The sequence below is a fragment of the Erythrolamprus reginae genome, chromosome 3 (assembly GCF_031021105.1).
Source record: "Erythrolamprus reginae isolate rEryReg1 chromosome 3, rEryReg1.hap1, whole genome shotgun sequence".
Lineage (NCBI taxonomy): Eukaryota > Metazoa > Chordata > Lepidosauria > Squamata > Dipsadidae > Erythrolamprus > Erythrolamprus reginae.
In genome coordinates, this window is record NC_091952.1 from 208,252,648 (window position 1) to 208,270,750 (window position 18,103).

The window sequence follows — 18,103 nt, forward strand, 5'->3', positions numbered from 1 at the left end:
AATAATGGGCAGCCAAAATTTTAACCTGCTACATTGTGGGTGTCACTTATTTTATGGGTGTGGCTTGCTGGCCATGTGACCAGGTGGGAATAGCTTGAACGATCATCATTGTTCAAATGAACTGTTAAGACCTCGACTTACAACATCACCAGTGTCACTCTCTGGGGTGACAATTTGCTTCGCTTTTTGCGCGCTCTCCTTCCTGGGTCACCCCCTGCCTCAGGCTGGGTAGCTAGGCAAATGGGTGCTGAACAGCTGTTGAGTAAAGAGGCAGGAGGAAAAGGGCCCCTGCAACTCCTGCCAGTGGTGGTCTCCCTGCCGTTTTCCGAGGAAGAGGAGGAGGATGGGAGGGGGTGTTAGTCAGCTGGAGCTGGGCACACAGCTTCATTTCCACCGGTGGAACTGCGTTCCACCCCGTCCTGTCTGTCTACCCCTGGATATATGTAACATCAAAGAATAAGCTTGTTATATTTCTGAAGTGTGACTTCAGTGAGTCTAAGTCAAACAATGGACACTCATTTTTTTCTTGTATTCTAAATCTTTTTTTTCAAGGTGTACATGTGTCTTTTTTATTACAGAGATCTCCTCCTCAAAGTCCAACTCCTCTGTGATGCCCTGCTGGGATTATTTTAGACCAATGCTGAATAATTTTGAATTTGCTAGCCAAAGGCTTATGCTAACCAGTGCTTCTCAATTATTTTCTGTTACGCCCCCCCCCGGAAGAAGTAAACATTTTGCACCCCCCTGGGACTATTGTTTGCAATATTTGACATGTTTTCACTGAAAAAAAAACCTCATATGGCTTATCAGCATGATTGGGGTGTAATGTGTTTTAAGTGATACCTTAATTTATTTGGATTCATGCTGTCTGCTGCCAACATTTTTAGACACAGTAAATACAGGTCTTTCCTCATCCCCCACTGTAGTCACAGTGAAGCCAAATGCTACATAGGCCTCATCATATTTCATATTTCTTAGCTTTTGGGAGACTTACATTTGTCTCATTATCTCCGTCTCTCTCCTCCTTTTCTTTCATCCCTGTTAAATATTTTTCCATGGTGTCCCTTAAAGGTTTGCTATCTGCACTTTGTATCTCCTGCTCTGTGCTGTGTGCTATTGTTTGATGCAAAAAGCCGCTACTCCCTGTGGCAAAAAAAAGGACATTTCCTGGGGTCATGAATCTCCTGGCATTGCTTTGCCCCCCTCCAGGGGGGCCTGCCCCACTATTTGAGAAGCACTGTGATAAACCAATGTTTGTGTTGTTTATCATTGTACTCAATGGATCATGCATTTTAACTCTATAAAAACACCACTATTAGTGAATAAACAACCACTAAAGTTTAAAGATATTTACTTGTTCAGATATAATAAATTATAACCCTAAATAGTGTTCATTATTATCTGTTTTAAATATACATTATTGTATTAAACTAATTGTCAGAATCTCTCTCTCTCTCTCTCTCTCTCTCCCTCCCTATCTATCTATCTATCTCAGTATTAGCAAGTCTGTTAAAAATGATAATTGAGATAAATATGAAAAATATATTTCGCTCTTAAGCTTCCCATCTTTCAGGGGAAAAAATGTACAAGTGCAAAACTCTCACTGCTATTATCCTGATGCAAAGTGTATTATCTATCCTGTGTCCACAAGTGATTTTGGAATATGGCTCCCATAATTAGGATGACCAAATATGATAAAAATTTCAGTCCTAAATTCAAAAAACTAAAGTCCACATATTCAAAATTTTGCCAATTAAAAAGAAAACAGAATAAAAAGAGTCTCATAGAAAATTTGGACATGGTCTTTCACCTGGTGATAAATTTGCTTTCTGTGATGAAACTAGGACTGAGCTCTATGTGCTACTGGAAAATGAGACCATTTTTGAAATGGAAGACACTGAATCTCATCCACCTCTTCTTCCCTATCAGAAGGTAATGTTTGCTTTCTTGTTTAATTATCTATTTAAATTGAAATTTAGGGGTAGGGTGTTCACTATGGAAACAATACAGTATTTTAGGATTTAAAATAAATAGTATATTATTATTTATTATTATTATTTATTAGATTTGTATGCCGCCCCTCTCCGTAGACTCGGGGCGGTATAGAACACTATGAGCTGAGGTATGCTGACTGTTTGCTTGCTTGCTTCCTTCTTCATTATTCTACTCCCGTGAGACATTATATATCTCATTTTGAAATTCCTGGTTTGAGTCTGACACACAACTGTATTTCTACAACAGGATCCTGTAGATGTTTTATCAAAGCCATTGTAATAAATAATAGGATAGAGCTTCGGTATGCCTCAGGTTCTAAACAGCAAAATTTAGTTCCTTATCTCACAAGAAGTTTAAAGATTTCATATACTGTAGATCAGTGCAATTCTATTATTGTAATTATCTACTACTGCCACTGACATCACTGAAGCCATATTGACATCTATCCTCAAAAATCTTGTCAATGCTTGAAAAATATAAACAAGAAATCGACCAGTTTACCCATCTTTCTACATACTGTTCCTCTTTTTATTTTTTTAAAACGGCTTTTTGTCGAATGAAGTACATTTCCTATTTTACCACAATTGCTTTACAAAGATTAAATGAACCTTGGTGGCGCAGTGGTTAGAGTGCAGTACTGCAAGCTGCTTCTGATGACTGTTGACAGTAGTTCACCAATTCAAATCTCACCAGGCTCAAGGTTGACTCAGCCTTCCATCCTTACGAGGTGGGTAAAATAAGGACCCAGATTGTTAGGGTGATATGCTGACTCTGTATATTGCTTAGAGAGGGTTGTAAAGTACTGTGAAGCAGTACATAAGTCTATGTGCTATTGCTATGAAATAGCTCCCCAACTTGCAAAAGTTTATTTATTTGTTTATTTATTAATTAGATTTCTATGCTGCCCTATTCCTCAGACTCAGGGCAGCTAAAATGGTATTCTTAAAGCAAGCTTCCTTATTTCTTTCTTTAGAAAGAAATTTTAAAAGAAAAGAAATTTTATATGATTGTTTGATTACCAAACACTTGCTGCAAAAATATTACATGTGCTTACTAAATTATTTGATGAATGGCACTTATTTACCAATAATGAATTGATTTATTCACCAAAAACAAAATGGTTTATTCCATGATTTTTCTACTTCTATTTATTATGTATTGCTATAATAAACTTGTTACAGAATATTGCTGCATTTGTGAAGCCTTATAAATTGCAACAGTTGCAAAACAAATTATATAAAAATAATTATTGGCTTGTATTCTCTCCTGGAACTTAAGCAGCTCTTGATTTACTGGACTTCGCAAATTTATTAATCTTATGTAATAACATTTCTAGTATATCTTATTCTTTAAAAAAGCATTTGTTCTGCCACACAACTCTCAGCGACTGATGAGATCTCACAGAGTTGATCTCCTCCAGGTTCTGTCAGTTAGACAGTGTCGGCTGGCGGTCCCGTGAGGGAAGGCCTTCTCTGTGGCTGCCCTGGTTCTCTGGAACCAGTTACCTCTGGAGGTCAGGACTGCCCCCAGCCTATTGGCCTTCCGAAAAGCAATTAGGACCTGGCTTTTCGTGGTTGTAATCGGCAAGATCCAGCCATGGAATGATATATACAGGTTTTAAAGTGTTTTAATGTTTAAGATGTTTTTAATATTTATTCTGTTGTTAAACCACCTGGAATCCTTTGGGAGTTGGGTGGCATGTAAATTTAATAAACAAACAAACAAACAAATAAATGGGAAAATGATTTTCACACAGAATAACTGCAAATAAATATTGAATTTTGTACAAGGATTTTGCATCTTAGAATGAAAAAAAAATGCATGCATTCTTCATTGCTCTAGAGTTTTATTTTTCTTGTTATAAAAACAACCTGGTTGAATTGTTCCTCACAGTTGGAGTGTTTATGTGCTATTTAATTACACTGTATCATTTCAGTAATTATACTGTATATTCCAGATCAGAACTGAGAAATTGCCCAATCAGCAGTGGATGAGTGCTATGTTGGCTTGCTATACTACAGACCCTCGATATCAGCAACTCTTCATCAATCTGGTAAGAGTGAAATTCTAAAAGCACACATTTCCTTTGCCTACAATGTGTTTGTTATATTTTCTCTTCTGTTTATGACGGCTGTGTCAGTTACACTGATTTACATAAACACTGCCAATCCTGGGACGATATACTCTCAACAAAAGTAACTGAGTACAAACAGCATTCCCAAGTTTTAATTCAAATTATATAAACATAACAGATGTTGATACAATGAGCCAACAAAGGGGGAAAAAGGAAAGAAAACAACCATGTGGGCTAGCAATTTAAATGTTCCAGATGATCAAAAAGATGCAAGGTTAATAGAACATATCCTTTAAAAGTCAATATTTGATTTCTATGCAACCACAAAGACGTAGTACAGTGGTACCTCGAGATACGAGTTTAATTCGTTCCGGACCTGGGCTCTTAAGTCGAGCAGCTCTTATCTCGAACGACTTTTCCCCATAGGAATTAATGTAAATAATTTTAATTGGTTCCAGCCCTCAAAAAACTCACAAAGTTAGTCTAAATTATGCAGAAAGACATGTTTTTAATGAAGAAATGTACATGTACATATAAATGAATAATGAAGTTTCTTTCACTTAACTTGTAAACTTTCTTAAACTTTTAAATTTACATATGTTCAACTTCTCTGCCACCCAATCCTGTAGGACAGAGGTCCCCAACCCTTTTTGCACCAGGGACCGGCTTTAAGCGATCAAGAGAGGAATGGGTGAATGAATGGACGGAGGGTGGGAAGGAAGGAAGGAAAGAGGGAAGGGACAGGAACAGAGGAAGGAAGCAAGGAAACTTATGAAAGGGGAGAGTAAGAGAGGAATGAGTGAAGGGAGGGAGGGAGGGAAGAAGGTGGGAAGGAGAAAGAAAAGAAGAAATAGAGGAAGGGAAGGTAAAAGAGAGAAAGAAAAAGAGCAAGAAAGAAAGCTGCAAGCACCCCCCCGAGCCCCCCAGGCCGGCTGCAACCTTTTAAAACACGCGCGCCGCTTCGCAGCTGTCTCCTGAAGCTGAACGCGGAAGTTAGCGTTTGGCTTCAGGAGACAGCTCCTTGGCGCTTGTATCTCGAATTTGGGCTTGTAAGTAGAACAAAAATATCTCTCCCCTCCCAGCTCTTATCTCGAGTTGCTCTTAAGTAGAGCAGCTCTTATGTCGGGGTTCCACTGTATTCTGAATTCATTTCACCCAGTTTCTCTAGCCATACTTCCAATAATATAGCAATGAAAATCAGGGGGCTGATAAATAATTTTTTAAAAAATCACACCAGTCTGCTTACCCATGTGCAAAATGTGCTATTATTTAAAAATGTAATTTTTATGAAAGAAATTTATAATGAGATAAAAACAGTACAATATTATAAAGGAAAGAAAGACAATAAGAAAAAATGGTGAATAAAATTTTAAAAAATTGACTGTGGTTGTAAATATATTTATATTTTACCCCCACCATCTAAAATTAAATCATAATTTCCTTCTTTCCATAAAGTAATCTTTTCAATCCTCAAATCCATAAACCACAAGTTCATTTTTTTCCTTTTTTCAGCAAAAAGTCTATAAGGGTTTCCACTGACTAATAAATGTAGTTATTAATCTTTCCATGATCAAACAACTTACATTTTTTTCATCTTCCAATTGGTATGTAATGGTTGTCACATCCTCACATTACATGATTGCCATTTGCAATTTTCCCAGCCTGCTTTTGAAAAGCAGTCAGTTGGAGAAGCAAGATTCATTTCACGACCATGTGATTTTCTTAACAAACTTAGTGATTCGCTTAACAACGGTAACCAAAAAAGGTCATAAAATTGGCTATGACTCATTTAATAACCACCTTGTTTAGCAACTGAAATTCTGGTTCCAATTGTTGTTGTAATTGGTTTGTTTGTTTTTTTAAAATCATTTTAAACTACTAATGAGATGCTTTTTAAAAAAAGTTTCAATTTTTTCCCTCTTAATCTGTTCTTTACTTTATCTTTCAGGATCCATATATAAACAAATCAGCAGTATCAGTTCAAGCTCATTTCTCATTGCAACGCACATACATCATATTTCGATCTCTGGGTCTTCGTCATTTAACAGTAGTTGATTTGCAGAATAAAGTTGTTGGCATAATCACTAGGAAAGATCTGATATCCTTCCAACTAGAAAAAAAACTGGGATCCCAGAAAGCATCACACCAACCTTATTCAGATGAGCTTTTGGACTAGGAAATAATCCAAATGAAGATTGAACTAATCATCAAACATTATTGTATTCCTTTTTTTTGGTGATAGTGTTGGTGATGGTAGATTTAATATTTTTCATAATGAATGAAAGAAATATATAACTTGTTTATATTTGAAGATCTTAAATTATAAGGGGCTTTAAAGCTCAAATTACAATACATGCCTCATGCCCAATTCCCATTATGACTGTTTTACAACAGATGAATAAATGATTGTTTTAAATTCATAGTACATAGTTGTTTGCATCTGAATCTAAGATAGGACATATTATCATTGTTCCCATCACCCATCTTCTCCCACAAATGACTGTATGACTGTAACTTTGTGTCTTGTTTCTTTACAATTTATATTGTCTAGTTCCTAATATGATTTGATTGCTTATTTGTATATATATATATATACTATATTTACAGCAGCACGAAGCTTATAACTTCAGCCTGATGATGGTGAATGTGATTTCACCGAAACAGATACCAATTGTGAAAGTTCTCCCATTTTAAAAAATGAGAGAGGTCTGTATTTAACATCATAGGTAGACCTCAACCATGAGAAACAATATGAGAAAACACATCCAGAAACTCACATTGTCTGATTTTTAATGGATTTCTTTGCAAATTATGGCTGAAAATAAGTATTTGGTCACCTGCAAACAAGCAAGATTTCTGGCTCTCACAGACCTATAACTTCTTCTTTAAGAGGTTCCTCTGTCCTCCACTCATTGCCTGTAGTAATGGCACCTGTTTGAATTTGTTATCAGTATAAAAGACACCTGTCCAGAACCTCAAACCGTCACACTCCAAACTCCACTATGGTGAAGACCAAAGAGCTGTCAACGGACACCAGAAACAAAATTGTAGCCCTGCACTAGACTGGGAAGACTGAATCTGCAATAGGCAAGCAGCTTGGTGTGAAGAAATAAACTCTGGGAGCAATAATTACAAAATGGAAGACATACAAGACCACTGATAATCTCCCTTGATCTGGGACTACACGCAAGATCTCATCCCGTGGGGTCAAAATGATCATAAGAATGGTGAGCAAAAATCCCAGACCCATGTGGGGGAACCTAGTGAATGACCTGCAGAGAGCTGGGACCAATGTAACAAAGGCTACCATCAGTAACACTGTACGCCACTAGGGACTCAAGATTCTGCAGTGCCAGATGTGTCCCCCTGCTTAAGTCAGTACATGTCCGGGCCCGTCTGAAGTTTGCTAGAGAGAATTTGGATGATCCAGAAGAGTAATGGGACAATGTCATATGGTCAGATGAAACCAAAGTAGAACTGTTTGGTAGAAACACAACTTGTTGTGTTCGGAGGAGGAAGAATGCTGAGTTGCATCCAAAGAACACCATGCCTACTGTGAAGCATGGGGGTGGCAACATCATGTCTCTGCAAAGGGCCCAGGATGACTGATCCGTATACATGAAAGAATAAATGGGGCCATGTATTGTGAGATTTTGAGTGTAAACCACCTTCCATCAGCAAGGGCACTGAAGATGAAACGTGGCTGGATTTTTCAGCATGACAATAATCCCAAATACACTGCCAGGGCAACTAAGGAGTGGCTTCATAAGAAGCATTTTAAGGTCCTGGAGTGGCCTAGCCAGTCTCCAGATCTCAACCTTGTAAAAAACGTTTGGAGGGAGTTGATAATAATAAAAAACACTGGAATTTTGTTTGTGAAGTTTGGTTACTGGGTTTATGTTAACAACACAAAGCTGTAGAAAATAGATGGAGGAGCATATAAGAAATATAGAATTCTTCCACTGGCATTACATGTTCTCTTATGCCAGGAGACTACAGTAGGTTATTCAAATTTAGTTCAAGTATTTGATGTAGAGACCTTCTAGACTCCAATTTGGACCTCCAGAAGTCATTTGATTTAGACTAGAGATAGCTTAATGCAATCCAGTTTCAATGGATAAATTGAAACAGATTGAATTTAAAAGGGGGATGTGGAAAGCCCAATTTATAGTAGTCAAATAGATTGTTTTTGAATTATTTAATTTTCTGAGGTGGAAGTTAATGAAAATTCCAGCATTTACAATCCCTGTAATGGGGAACAAGTTGGTTGCTTTTTGGTTAGAACATGGAGTGAGATGTGCAAAAGAAGGGAGAGAGAAATGAGAAATGATAGTGCTCTTTTCTGAATGTGGTAGAGTTTACTGTCAGAGGAGTAAGTTCAAAGGATTCAGTTACTAGTCCCTAGGGTCTCTCCAACATCACTTGTTGATCAATACTCTTCTTCCTCATCCTCTCCAGAATGGAATGTCACAAAAATGCTGTTTTTTATAATGTTTTTCCAATATAGCGGTACCTTTACTTACGAACTTAATTCATTCTGTGACCAGGTTCTTAAGTAGAAAAGTTTGTAAGAAGAAGCCATTTTTCCAATAGGAATCAATGTAAAAGCAAATAATGTGTGTGATTGGGGAAACCACAGGGAGGGTGGAGACCCTGTTTCCTCCCGGGAGATTCCTAGAGAGGCCCTCGGAGGCTTCTCCCTGCCTTTTCTGGCCCTGTTTCCTCCCAGGAGATTCCTAGAGAGGCCCCATAGAGGCTTCTCCCTGCCCTTTCCGGCACTGTTTCCTCCCAGGAGATTCCTAGAGAGGCCCCACAGAGGCTTCTCCCTGCCTTTTCCGGTTACAGTTTTGGAGGCTCGGGTTTGTAAGTGGAAAATGGTTCTTGAGAAAAGGCAAAAAAATCTTGAACACACGGTTCTTATCTAGAAAACTTTGTAAGTAGAGGCATTCTTAAGTAGAGGTACCACTGTGTAATGGAACTCCAAACAAACATATAAGGAAGGAGTTTCATGGAGATTGACAATCTGAACTGATCAATTGTGGGTTTTGTGGCTACAATTCATTCCAACTTGTGACTTCAAAGTCCATTTCTTACCCTGTTTTCCCAGTTCATTTCTGGAAAACAAAAATTATTAATGAAAAGTGATGGTAAAGAAAATAGAGGCAGCATACAACAGCATACAAAAGATGCAGAAGTTGGCTTTAATCCAGAAAACGTAGATAAATTGGATTGCCCACCTAGGAAATGGGGAGGTGTGTTGTGGTAGGAGTTTCTATTTCTTAGGATGATTTGTTAGTTATTCAGATTTCCTGTAACTGGTTGTTCTTTCATTTAGGTTTATTTATTTAATCAATTTGTTTTATAGAGTAAGCTAACTCAAGCAATTCTGAGACCTTTTTCTGTAAGATATCCTTGGAATTCTGCCTCTTGAGGAACATTCTTAGTTATGCTGTCCTTCACAGACCAATAGTTTATAGATGTTGCAAACCTTTTTAGCCTTTGGATCTGCAAGGGGGGCATTCAGAGCTTTTTTAGTGAATCCTATACATCAGTGATGGTGAACCTCTGGTAGAGCATTTTTGGCTTCCAGAGAACCTCTGGGAGAGATGGGTGACGACATTTTTACCCTTCCCCAGCTCCAGGAAAGCCTTTGGAGCCTGAGGAGGGTGAAACATGAGTCTACTTGGTCCACCAGACGTTGGGAAACAGTCCCAACTGTTCCAGTACTCCAGAGGACCTTTGTGGGGTGAGAGAAGTTGTTTTCATCTTGCCCAGGCATTGAATTATGTGTGTGGATACTCGTGCATGCACGATAGTGTGCACACACGTTCTTTTGTCATCCGAGGGGGAAGAAGATTCACCATCACTGATATACACCATTGTACATTGATCAAATCTTTGGGGTGCTGGTTAGGGGTGGGTTCCACTTATCTTTACCACCAGTTCTCATTGTGACGTTTTGCTCATGCGCTTGCTCTGCTCGTGCATGTGCGCGCATCCCCTCATGCAATTTCGGGTCCCATCAACTAAACAATGCTGGTTGGCGGGCCCCAGGGGAAGAGCCTTCTCTGTGGCGGCCCCGACTCTCTGGAACCAGCTCCCCCCAGAGATTAGAACTGCCCCTACCCTCCTTGCCTTTCGTAAACTCCTCAAAACCCACCTTTGTCATCAGGCATGGGGGAACTGAGATATTTCCCCCCGGGCCTATATAATTTTTGTATGGTATGTTTGTATGTATGTCTGCTTAATAATGGGGTTTTTAAAATATTTTAAATTTTAAATTGTAAATTATTAGATTTGTTATGAACTGTTTTATTGTGTTGTGTGCCGCCCTGAGTCTACGGAGAGGGGCAATCAAATCAAATCAAATCAAATCAAATCAAATCAAATCAAATCAAATCAAATCAAATCAAATCAAATCAAATCAAATCAAATCAAATCAAATCAAATCAAATCAAATCAAATCAAAAAATAAATTTCACTTCCACGCATGCTCAGAGAGTGGATTCAGCCGCAAACACAGCTCAGAAGCTGATCAGCTGTGTTTTTGAGTGAAGAAATAAAAGTCAGTATTAAGCCGGAGGCAGGTGGGTAGGCTTTTTTCAAACCACAGAATGAGGAGAAGCTGTCTAAACATAGGAAAATCATCCAAAATTTCAGAAAAAAAGATGGTGATTAGCATAGACCAGCACAAACAGAATCAGATCCATGACGGCAAAATTATGTCACTGGTGGGTCGTGAACAGTTCAGGCGATCTGATCTGAACTGGGAGGAACCCACCCCTGGTTCTGGTTAATTAGAAGGCAAAATTGCTTTTTGAATTCTGATTCTGGAAATGCCTATCATTTTAAATGATAAAAAAATCCCCTGAATGTAGCAAGTATTTTCCTCTTGTGATTTTTGACTTATCACAGCTTATTTCTGCTTAATTACTCCCCAAACAGGTTAATTCACAATGATACGCTCACCTTTTTCTAAAGATTTTTGTTTGCTTCAGCAAAGCTATTCTGACACATAATGCAGGGATGAACAAGTACAAACCCTGTCTGCAGAGAGGGGCGGCATACAAATTTGATTAATAAATAAATAAACCCAAAATTTTTCTCAAAGAATCATTTCCTGCTGGCTTTATCATTCCTAGTTTACATCTTAAAAACTTTCGTTGTAGGCACCTTTGTATTCGTTCTGTATAATGTTGCTATAAGTTTCAGTCGATGCATGAAACCCATATGCCAATAGGCACCACTAGATGCCACTCTTTGCAACAAGTTCACAAAGCTCAGCAGGACTTGCTTAATAAACGGAATGTGTCCCATGCATGGCCCACCGCATTGGATAGAACTGTAGCACTACAGAATTATAAAAATGACCTCAGCAGATGGTTATCATTTTTGGATCATTTTCTTAGATTTTGAGCCAAGTTAAGAGATGATATACGTCAAAGACATAATGTAGTGTTTGATATTGACATTACTTGCTTAACCCTTGAAATGTTCATTTTTAAAGGAAATATTATTGAAATTTTTATGGTTATTCAACAAAGTTTTCCATTTTCTTCAAAGAAGCAACTTGTTCCATTCCCTGGAGGAGAAGGATGAATTTTTTGAATGAATTTGAGCAGCAAGCCAGTAGCACATCTGTTGCACATTTGTTGCACTTTGGTTCATGGCTGTTTCTACATCAGCCTCAGATAAGCCAAGGCCCAATAAAATGCAGTGTTGCAAATCCAGTTGTTTGAGGTTTGATGAACAAATACTGTACATTATCGTGATTTTACTCCACGTTCTTGGAATGTTCAGTATAGGATCACCACATATTTCACATTAACAAAACCTTTTATAAATGGTATTTTTCAGATATTGATTATATCATATATAATTGGGTTACACTGAGGAAATATTTCTCTCTATCTCTGCTGGAATCATGACCAGCATGCAGACCTGAACTGAGTTAAAACATTACCCCAAAATGTAATTATCTGTAAACTGCATTTAGTATATTGACTTTTTCAGATGCTGTTGTATGCTATAATTTTAAGGCATGAGATTATGCTTTAAAATGTGCCTTAGGACACAAACTGCTGTCCCCCCTTTCAGTTTGTTCCTAATGCCCAACAACAACAAAAAGAAAAGTCAAGTGGGGAAACTTAATTTCACTTCTGAAATGAGTCCCATTCTTTTTTTAAAATAAGCTCCAGGATTTAATATGGGAAGTACCCCGATGATGCATCGTTTTGAAATTGGGATAACTTATTAGAATTTTCATACATGCATATAGCTGATTATGTTCCAGAAAATTTGATAAATTTGAATCTAAAAATAATCTGAAGCCTTACATAGTATGATATTGTTATTCTGGAATCACGTTATTTTGGAATGTGGATGGAACTTGCATGTTTAAATATTGTTACATAGAAGAAACACAATGTATGACAGAAAATATGAGATGTTTCAAAGATTTTAGGGTGTTCTGTGGTTTGGGAGTTTATGATGTAATCAAACATTTTAAAAGACATCCTTATATGCATTCTGAAGTGGCATAAATCCAAAATAGCTGTGCTTATTTTCTGAATAATGAAATTTTAACATGCTCCTGGTTTTTACAACTACACAAATGTTCAATTTTTGGCACCTTCGCTATCAATTTTTTTAAAAAAAAACATGCTTAAGGAAATACAATGAAAATATATTGTTTTTGATTCATGGCTACTATATATAGCCACTAATAGCTCTGACATTCCTAACTGCTCAGTTGTACTGTTAGTAGATCTCGCCTGTGAAATTGTAGGGGAGTACACAGTAATTTGTTACCTTCAGAAGTGTTATATCAGAAATATAGTGTTCTGAAATTATTTGGAATAAAAAAAAAGACACTAGTACTTTCTGTCTGCCAATTTGTAGAATATATTTGGAATTAAAAACATATTTTACCCTAACTTTTAGTTTAAATTTCTGCATCAAAACAGATAAGATTTGATGAGAAAGCTGCCCAAAAGAAGTTCAACTCATTTTGTTTTTTCTAGCAAAGATAAAGAAACCAAAACCTGGAGCCAAAATCCATTAGTGCATTGATACATCCCCCTAACTGGTTTCTTTCAGCCAAGGTTTAATTAATGCATAACACCAAGCTATAAAGTATAGTTCACAAAATGTAATGAATGGGCTCACCCATTGCACTAATTTACAATCTAATAAATCATATTATTACTGACCATGTGTGAACCTAGCTATTGATGGGGACTTTTACTTTTACTTCTTTCTTCTTATGAATGGGATTTAACTATTATGAATGATCCATGGAAAATACAGTAGAACTCATTCACATTGTTGCTGTATATTTGTGTAGTAGTATTTTGAACTGAATAATGGTCACTATATTCTATACAATGTGAAAGTTTCATTCCAGTGCTATAAACACTAGTTGGCTTAGGTTGTCTCCTTTTCTTTTTTATCATATGTTTAATAGTCACATTTCTGGTCTTAAGATATACACACCAAATAGAAAATAACAGTGTGAAATAATTTTCTCAATTCTAACTCTTTAAAAAATGTTTAAGTTTGGCAGTGTGTTTATTTTTACGACAGAATGTAAAAATGATGGTGAATACAAGAGTAAAACATATGACTAAATCTAAAATGAAATTAAAAATGTCTCTAAAAACAAGCACTGATAAAGTGATCCCCTTCCTTCTGAAATCTGTTACACAAAAACTGAAACTAAGCAGAATTTAGACAATTGTTTGCTTTATATGGATGTTCCTTGATATGTATATTACAACTACCTTTTGAAGCATTTTATTATCACCCACCAATTTGACACTGAGAAATGAGCTGTATGCTATTTGTTGATTTGATGGCTTGTTTAAATTAAAAGTGACAAACAAACAAATGGTAAGGCAATTATCCCATTTGGCATAAAATGCTCCTGCTTAAATGAACTGTTCATGTCTTACTTGTATACACTGCATATAATCAGACAAAGAGTGAAAAGAAATTGTCACCAAACAGATGGCAACATAAGTCAGAGATATGGAATCTTTCTACAGGAATCTTACTTGGTTTGCTTAGAGTTTCCAGAAGCAGCTGAACAGAAGACTAGGTAGGCTTTCCATTTGCAGAGCACAGCACTTCTTTGACATTTTAATTATCAAAGTACAAAACCTTTGCCAGACCAATTCTTGAATACAGCTCATTCACCTGGAATCCACACTGTATATCAGACATTAACATGATTTAGTGGGTTCAGAGGTATTTCACGAGAAGAATACCCCACTCCTCTACTCACAGTAGAATCCCTTATGCCACCAGGCTTGAAATTCTGGGCTTGGACAATCTGGAACTGCGCTGCCTGCTATTCAATCTAAGCATAGTACACAAAATTGTCTGCTACAATGTCTTACCTGTCAACGACTTCTTCAGCTTCTATCACAATAATACATGGGCAAACAATTGCTACAAACTAAAGATAAACTGCTCCAAACTGCGTAAATGAGCATCCGAGCAGGATTTTGCTTGTGCGCATGTGCAGGAAACAAAATCTTGCAAGGGGATGCACGCATGAGATTTTGGTGGGGGGTTTTGGTGGGTTTTTTTGCTTCTGTGCTTTGCAGAATTGCTGAAGTCTTTCGTGCGTGCATGTCCCCTCGCAAGATTTTGCTTTCTGCACATGCACAGAAGTAAATTCTCATTCGGACAAGCGCACACATATGCCAGAGACATGGAGCTGTGCACATAGCTCAATTTGCGCTACCAGTGTGATGGCATCAACCGTACCGGTAGGAACCTGCTACTGGGCTCCATGTAATACATAAGCAGGGTTGAGAGTTGATTTCTTTAAGTTAAACTTTGGGCAGCTGAAAAATGTTGATTCAAGCCTTTGGGTTGTGAGTCTTCCCACTCATTCACTCTTTCCCTGATGTATTTACAAACATCATCACTATTCACAGATCTTCATTGCATAATTTATGCAGCACAACAGTTTTCTGCTTTGAGGTTTATATAGGATTAGCTTTGATAAAGAAGAGAGAAAGAAAGGAAATGGGTGAGGGGGAATAAGATAACAGGAAATCAATGTGTACAAATCCATTTATATACAGCTTATATATCTACTGGAGAAAAAGGACTAAGGAATTAACCAATAGACTTCATATAAAAGAAGGTGTAGAAGAACTTTTAAGGAAGACAATACCTGTTTTATTACATGATTTGAATGTAAAAATCATGTATATTACCCTATGGGTTTTCCATGCTTTTAATTTTCACTTACACATTTGAAGATTTAAATTTAACCTATTTAGAATATACACTGCTAAAAAAAATTAAAGGGAACACTCAAATAACACATCCTAGATCTGAATGAATGAAATATTCTCATTGAATACTTGGTTTTGTTCAAAGTTGAATGTGCTGACAACAAAATGAAATTGATTGTCAATCAGTGTTGCTTTCTACGTGGACAGTTTGATTTCAGAGAAGTTTGATATACTTGGAGTTATATTCTGTTGTTTAAGTGTTCCCTTTATCTTTTTGAGCAGTATATTTCTTAATACTAGACTTTGCACACTGGAAAAATATAGGTAATCCTACTTTCTCCATCTCTTTCCCTTTCCTTGGCTTTGCCTATTTAAATAACTTTCCCAAGATGTTTCTTGGTTCAGAGGATTCCACAAAGCTGCTCTGGGAGAGAATTTCTAACACTGAAAAACCTTTAGAGGAAAAAAAAGACAGCAGAATTGAAGGGATAGGAAGCAACTGGGGCAGCTGAGAGAAAATCATAAAGGAGATGGGCACAGATGTAATTCTACATATCTGAATAATTTAGAGGTTGCCTCTCCTTGTATGAATCCTGTTAAGTTCGGAATAAGTTGCAAGACACGTGGTTGCCTGACTCTTCTTTATTAGGAATCGGCTTGGGTGTAACAGAACTTGCAACAAAGTATTGGAATTCATGGCTAAAGACAAGGTGTGCGGCTTGGGTTTCTCTTTTTAAAGGGTTTTTCCTTGTAGGCGTGGCTTTGAACAACCGCTTGAATTTCCCAGCCGTGGCTTAGCCAATCCGCAGCCAGTATGCAAATGACACAGTTTAACATATGCTATTACCATAACCTTTTAACATATTGAATATTTACATGGGTACATAACAAATCCCTTCATGCTGGCTAAGGATTTCTGGGAGTTGAAGTTCACTTACAGTTATTTAAATTGGTCAAAGTTGAGAAATACTTGCTTGATTTAAATAGGGTTCATTTCAGCATTATACAAGAGAATGCCCTTTTTACACTTGACCTATCCTTTAAATCTTTACATATATGTCATTTATGGTTTGTTACAGATTGTTTGCTAGCGGGAAGATCTAGCAAGGAGCACACAGTCAAAGCTCCAACTTTATAAAAGTGAATTGCATTTTTTAAAAGTGCAGCACTGAGGTCACATTGGAAAACTTATGTTGATAACTTCCAATTTGATTTGCATCAGGCACCCCCCTCAGTTTATCCCTATTTCTAGATCAAAGCAAATACAAATATTGCTTAGTTCAGTTAGCAAACATACCACATTTTGTGTTTATTTAATTAAACATCAGCAAACAACAAAATGGTTAACTGACAAAACATGGTAGGTTTTAAAAAAAATACTAGTTTGAACTGGTGCTTAAGGCACCAGTCTAGGACCAGGAAATCATGAGTTCAAATACTTCTGGAATGGTTAGAACCGTTGAACTCAATTCCTTCCTATATAATCAGAATAGACTTCAGAATAGAAAAGTCTAGATGTGACCAGATCTGTTATATAAAAGGGGTTTCTATCCTTTTCTCCGTCTTACAAATGGGAGTAATGAATTCTCCAGAGTGGGTGGAGCCAACATCCAAGTATGGGATGACATCGTCCTGCCAGCCAATGAGGACTGAGCCTGTCAGACCTTAATCTTCACCTGAGCCTCCATTCTCCCTCTTCGGCTCAGTTCTCGGTCTTTTATACTCAGAAAAGCTTCCAATATATATTTTTAAATCAGCCTGTTCTTGAAATTATATCTTTTCCTTTCATATGTCTAATTTGACAAGACAATGGTTCAGAAAAATATATGACAAAAATGCATATGAGACATTGGCATCTCTAGAAGGACAAAACAGTTAAAGATAGCAGAGGTATGACTGTTTTATTCTTTCCCCCATCATGCTGCTGTTGAAAACATATGATAATAAATAGAATATTTACTTTTTGTGGCTGTTGTTTCATTTTTATCCCAAAGGTGCTTGCTTCCCCTCAGTGAAGGGCTACCAAATTTTTTACTACCACACTATGGATGTGGCTTATGAAGGACGCCCTGCATTTTCTTTCAACATCTTCAACATGGGTACTCTGTGGTGGTGCTCCATTTTTGGTACCCCACTGTGTTCCATCCTGTCCGGGCAGCAGCCCACCCCTGCTTCCCCTCTTCTCAAAAGACAATTGGATGTTCTGGTTTTTCTTTGAAGATGTTTCACTTCTCATCCAAGAAGCTTCTTCAGCTCCTGTTTAATTATAATAAAAATGTCTTCCAAAACCCCGAGAAAGTCCAGTTGCCTCTTGAAAGAGAAAAAATAGCACCTTTGGGACAATCTGGGCCTGGATGACTGAGAATCTACATAGGCATTGGCTTTGTTTTAACTTTTTCTTTGCTACATTTCCAGTACGTCACATGAGAGTGAATGCTCTCAACCCCCAGACTATGAACAGGACAAAGAAACAAGTGGCAGAAGTGAGACATAATTTGTCTCATTTTTGAATACTAATTATTTTAAAATTATGAACTTCTTGTTACTTTTATAATCTATTCAGCAAGCATTTGTCAAACACAGCAATCCTGAATAAAAAGAACGTGTCTTAAGCTTTTCTGAAGAAGTACAGCATGTATTTAACCTACCACATAAATGATTGGTCATAATAATAGTATTTAAAAAGTCATACATATGGTTTTCATTTTGGCCTTCAGTTTATAACTAATATTCTGCCAAGAGCCACAGAAAAATCTTTTGATGGAATTTGCTGACTTATTAA

At 37.1% G+C, this 18,103-nt stretch overlaps 1 protein-coding gene across 1 annotated transcript in view; it reads left to right on the plus strand.

The window, feature by feature from the left end:
* The window catches only part of LOC139165466 (chloride channel protein C-like), a 68,347-nt gene extending 61,862 nt beyond the window's left edge, over nt 1-6,485 (plus strand). The window contains exons 15-17 of the mRNA XM_070748641.1: nt 1,845-1,932; nt 3,953-4,048; nt 6,018-6,485. Coding sequence (XP_070604742.1) covers nt 1,845-1,932; nt 3,953-4,048; nt 6,018-6,245 — 412 coding nt within the window. The 3' untranslated portion in view covers nt 6,246-6,485. The remainder of the gene's footprint in view (nt 1-1,844; nt 1,933-3,952; nt 4,049-6,017) is intronic.
* Nucleotides 6,486-18,103: the final 11,618 nt, after the last annotated feature.